This window comes from Petaurus breviceps, unplaced genomic scaffold, assembly GCF_028583685.1.
Source record: "Petaurus breviceps papuanus isolate PSGF00001 unplaced genomic scaffold, PetGlider_PUasm1.0 186, whole genome shotgun sequence".
Lineage (NCBI taxonomy): Eukaryota > Metazoa > Chordata > Mammalia > Diprotodontia > Petauridae > Petaurus > Petaurus breviceps.
Window position 1 is genome coordinate 40,176,158 of NW_027185798.1, and position 5,326 is coordinate 40,181,483.

Genomic DNA, 5,326 nt, shown 5'->3' on the forward strand with positions numbered 1-5,326 from the left:
GGAAGGAAGGAAGGAAGGAAGGAAGGAAGGAAGGAAGAAAAAGAAAGAAAGAAAGAAAGAGAAGGAAGGAAGGAAGGAAGGAAGGAAGGAAGGAAGGAAGGAAGGAAGGAAGGAAGGAAGGAAGGAAGGAAGGAAAAAAGGAAAATTCTTAAGCTTCTGCTATGAACCAGATACTATGCTAGGCACTAGGGATAGAAATCCCAGACAGTATCTGTTCCCCTGGAGCTTAAATCCTAATGTTTTCTTTTCTTTCCCACCCCTTCCCTTCCCATACCCATTATAGTCTCACTTCCTTAAAATCCCTATTTCTGATTCTTTTCTCTATTTATTTAATATTCTTTATTTATGTCCAGTTTGGAGCATAATTCTTGATTCTTGTTGTCTACAGGAAGATGATCTGAATGGAATCCACATCGTGGCTTTTGCAGAGAAGAGCGACCCTGGTAGGAACCTTTCTTTCTCCCTGGGGCCCAGCTGCATCACACCTTCCAAAACAGTTGACTTGGTTTATACCTGGAGCCCTCCCCCCTCAATGGCTGTCTTTTCATCACAAAGCACTAGAAGAATGGGGGCAGGGGGCAAGGAAAGGAAAAAGCAGTCTATCAATTCAGAAGCCCAATGAAGATTCCTCTTTGTATCCCTTCCTCCCTCCCCGGATCTGAAGTAAATCCAGGAGAGACTGGATACCCCTAGCAATCATGCAGTTGGGATAGAGTCAATTGTCAATTTTCTGTTCTAGTGAAAGGGAACATAACCATGCCTAATCAAAATACATGACATACTCAATTGCCAAAATGTACAGGGAGAGATACCAAGAATCCAGTATAGATGATAAAACTTCAAAGTTTTATAAATGGGTGTGTGTGGCCCCACTCATCAGTGGAGAGACAGCTGGCTTCCAAGCCAGGAAGGCCTGGGTTTAAATGCTGCTTCTATCACTTCCTGGCTGTGTGACCCTGGGCAAGTCACTTATCTTCTCAGCATTTTAGCTAGTTCTCTGAGACTATAAATTTCAGAGAAGATGCTTCTTCTACATTGGTAGAGGGGGTCTCCTCATCCAGGAATTCCCCATGAATTGACAATAAAATCATAGGTTCCCTATCCCCCATGATATTAAAGAGAGTCATTGTAGATAAAAAGTTAGTGTGAAGCTCAAGAAGACCTGGATTCAAATTCTGCCTCTTGTACACTAATTGTGTGACTGAGCTAGCTCTGGAATCAGATGACCTGGGTTCAAAGTCCACCTCTGAACTTTACTATGTGTGCTAAAGGAATGACAAAGGTCATTAAGAACCTATGGCAAGAATTTCACAAATATTACATCGCTCATAACAGTCTTGTGAAAGGGGTGCTAACATCATTGTCATCATCATCATCATTATTTCACAGTTGAGCAAAGTGAGGCAAAGACATCTCCATGGTCTCATAGTTAGTAAGTGTCTGAGGCTAGATTTGAACTCAGTTCTTCCTGACTCCAGGCCCAGTGCTCTATCCACTGCATCACCTAGGCATTGGACAAATCATTAAATCTCCCAGTGACTCTACAAATGTCATTATAGTGAAAAGGCAGAACTACAAAGAGTTTGAGTCCTAAATCTGTGATCTAAGAATTTTAGGAAGTTACTTGGCTTCTAAGTGGCCTCTTTCTTTTTTTAGCTTTTCGATGAGGTATTTTTTTTGTTTAATTTGTTTATTTTTAGTTTTCAACATTCATTTCCATAAGGTTTTGAGTTACAAATTTTCTCCCCATGTTTCCTCTACCCACCACCCCAAAACAGCAATCCCACTGAATGCTCCTCCCCCAATTTGCTCTCTCTTATATCCTCCCCCACACACCCCTGACTCTCTAGTAGGGCAAGATGTATTTCTATACCCCAGTGCCTATATATCTTATTTCCCAGTTGCATGTAAAAAATAATAATATATATATTTTTTAACATTTTATTTTAAAACTTTGATTTCCAGATTCTCTCTCTTCTTCCCTTATCATCTACCCCTAATTGGAGGAAAAGGGATTCAATATAGGTTATACATGTGTAGTTACACAATTTCCATAGTAGATATATTGTGAAAGAATGACTATATTTCCTTCCATCCTATCCACCCCCCACTTGTTCTATTTTCTCCTTTGACCCTGTCCCTTTTCAAAAGTGTGTGTTTTTAACTTACCCTCCCCCCAATCTGCCCTCTCTTCTATCATCCCCCCTCTTATCCCCTTCCCCCTACTTTCCTGTAGGGTAAGATACCCAATTTAGTGTGTATGTTATTCCCTCCTTAAGCCAAATTCAATGAGAGTAAGGTTGACCCATTCCCTTTTGTCTTCCTGTTCAGGCACCTGTTTCAAACTAAAAATTGAAAAGTGGGTTCTTCCCTGTGTTGGTAGAGGGAATTTTCTCTATGAATGGAATTATGGGTTAGGAAAAAACATTAAACCCTCCACTAAAAATCTATTCTGATGACTCATCAGACATAAAGGTTAACTTCTCCGTGGCTCACTACCTCTGTCAGGTCCTTCCAAGCTGTCAAGGCTGGTTGATTGTATATTGGTCTGACAACATGCCTAGCTAAGGCAAGGTGGTTCTTACAAAGGTGGCTACAAGCAACATGGACTCTTTTGTGCTTTAGCACGTCACAAAGAGCATCTAATAAGTCACAGAGGGGTTGTAATCTTCACTGGCAAAAGAAGCATCCACGATGACAAAATCTTGGATCCTTGACAATGACATTAAAATGGTGGTCTGATTAAATCATTTGTATCGAGTAGCTTATATTAAACATGGCAGTTTACTGGATGGGCATATCTGTTTACACCATAAAATATTCCTTCTGCTTTGGAAGTTGACTGGGGAAAAATCTAATCTAGCCTCCAAATTGGATGGAAAATGGGCGGGACGGTTTATGCCTAGACTGTCAGTTACTGCTAGATGAGTGGCATTTTCATAGCCAACCAGTGGTATGCTGATTTTACTTGTGTTTAAGTGAAATAGCAATGGAAAGGAGGGAGAGAGAGAAAGAGAGACGGAGACAGAGACAGAGATACAGAGACACAGAGACAGAGATAGAGACAGAGACGAGAGAGAGACAGAGAGACAGACCGAGACAGAGAAAGACAGAGAGACAGAGACAGAGAGAGACAGAGAGAAAGGAAGAGGAGGAAAAAAAAGGGAAAGGGAGAGGTAGAGAACAAAGGAGAGACAGAGAGAAAGGAGAGGGGAAGAAAAAAGGAAGAGAAGAGGGAGAGGAGAGGAGAGGAGAGGAGAGGAGAAGAGGAGGGAGAGAGAGACTGAGAGAGACAGAGACAGAGAGAGAGAGACAGAGAGAGAGAGATTCAGAAAGAATTAATTGTAGGGCCTTATCTCTGGTAAGACTTGTGCCAAAGTGACAGTATTGTGTAGTAGTAAAAAAGCCCTGGATCTGAGATCAGAGGACCCAAGTTCAAATCCTGCCTCTGAACCTCAGTATAATGTGAGGACTAAACTAGATTATTTCTCAGACCCCTTCCAGTTCTAAATTCCTTGACCCTATGAATCTTACAGGGAAAATGTAAGTGAAGATGCTAATAGAACAGAAACTCCATGAGGGCAGACACTTCCTTATTCCTCTGCATTTCACACAGTGACAGGCACACACTGAGCTCTTTATAAATCTTGGTTGGTTTCAGTTATGAGTAAGTGTTACAGTTATGTTCAGAGGAGACTTGCTATAATTTAAGAAAAGAGGGAGGAAGGAACAATGTCACTTGAGCCAGACAAGCTGGCAACCAAAGCTCTAAGTAAATTATCTGAGGGGCTTTGGTTGTCAAGAAAAGTCAGAGAGATCCCATTCTCTCTCCACATGCTGTGGACCTCTGAGAGTGCACAGGGATTTAGGCTCAAAGAGTTAGAAATGAAAGGAAACTAAGAAACCATCTAGTGCAAAGATGATTTAAGAGAAAGCTAGGGTTCAGAGAGGGCTATGGTTAGTCAATCAATACAAACCTATTTAGCACTTAGTGTGCCAGTACTAAGCATAAGAAAGAGGCAAAAACATCCCCTTCCCTCAGGGAGCTCACACTCTGATGGGGGAGACCGTGGGTAAACACCTACGTACAAACAAACCATAGACAAGGTAAATTGGAAGTAAGTCTAAACTTTGGGAAGGCACACACATTAAAAGGGACCAGGCAAGGTTTCTTGCAGAAGGTGACATTTTAGCTGGGACCTGAAGGAAGTTAGGGAAGCCAGGTGGTGGAGATGAGGACTGGGGACAGCCAAAGAAAATGCCCAGAGGTGTCTCGTGTGAGGAATAGCAGTGTTAGTGTCTGTATTAAAGGGTTCTTTTGAAGGAAAAAAATGACATGTCACAAGACTGGGAAGATAGAAAGGGGCCAGGCTGGAAAAGGCTTTAAGAGCCAAACAGAATTTTATATTTGACCTTGGAGGTAATAGGGAGCCACTAGATTTTATTGACTAAGGAGGTGATGTGGTCAAACTAGAGAGCTTCAGGAAAAAGTCTTTGGAAGCCAAGGTAAGGATAGACTGGGCAAATCTAATTAGTCTAGAATTCCCTCTGAGATGTTCTTTGCACTGTTCTAGACCAAGAAAGAAAAATAGCATAAGAAGCCAATTGCCTAAGGTTTACAAGCTATATCCAAAGAGAATGAAGCTCCCTGTGTTGTGTGAACAGGGATGAAATCATAATTCACAGTGGCCACCTGGCCAGTCTCCAGCAGGCTCCTACTTCCTCCTCTGTGTACTGCCCCCCCCCCCACACACACACCCACACCATCCCCCCTCCCAGGTTTGTGACTGAGCCTGCCCTCCTCTCAAAGAACAATGGAACAAAGAAGCCTCCCAGAAAGTTGCACTAACCTGTTTGACCGAGATTGGAGCTGTAATGAATCAAGCTCCTGAAAAACACCTTTCACCTCCTCCCTACACAAATATCACTGGGCCCAGATCCTGCCTGCTCCCAAGGGGGCCCAGGGCAGGGCCTGGGCAGGCTAGCCTTAGAATGGGGGCAGCTGGCAAGGCGCACTGCCCCTCCCTTCATTGGGAGAAGGTACTCTCATCTAGAAATAGGATTTTCTGGGGGAGATCCTGGTTACAAGACTGGTCAATCATTAACATCAACATACAGTGATTTCTCTCCTGTGGAGGAAGGTGGGTGGCAGAAAGACCACTTTCTTTCAATGAATCCTTCCCTCCTCCTCCCCCTTCCCTGTGTGTCCCGTTGGTCTTGAAGAAATGCTAAGTATTGCTGCTTGTAGATCTGATCCCCCACTCCCAAGCAGCCTGCTTCACACACACACACACACACACACACACACACACACACACACACACAC

General features: G+C 43.0%; 1 protein-coding gene across 1 annotated transcript in view; it reads left to right on the plus strand.

Moving 5' to 3' along the window:
* The window catches only part of CASQ2 (calsequestrin 2), a 118,137-nt gene that overhangs the window by 87,793 nt on the left and 25,018 nt on the right, over window positions 1–5,326 (plus strand). Inside the window, exon 8 of the mRNA XM_069089279.1 lies at window positions 389–443. Coding sequence (XP_068945380.1) covers window positions 389–443 — 55 coding nt within the window. The remainder of the gene's footprint in view (window positions 1–388; window positions 444–5,326) is intronic.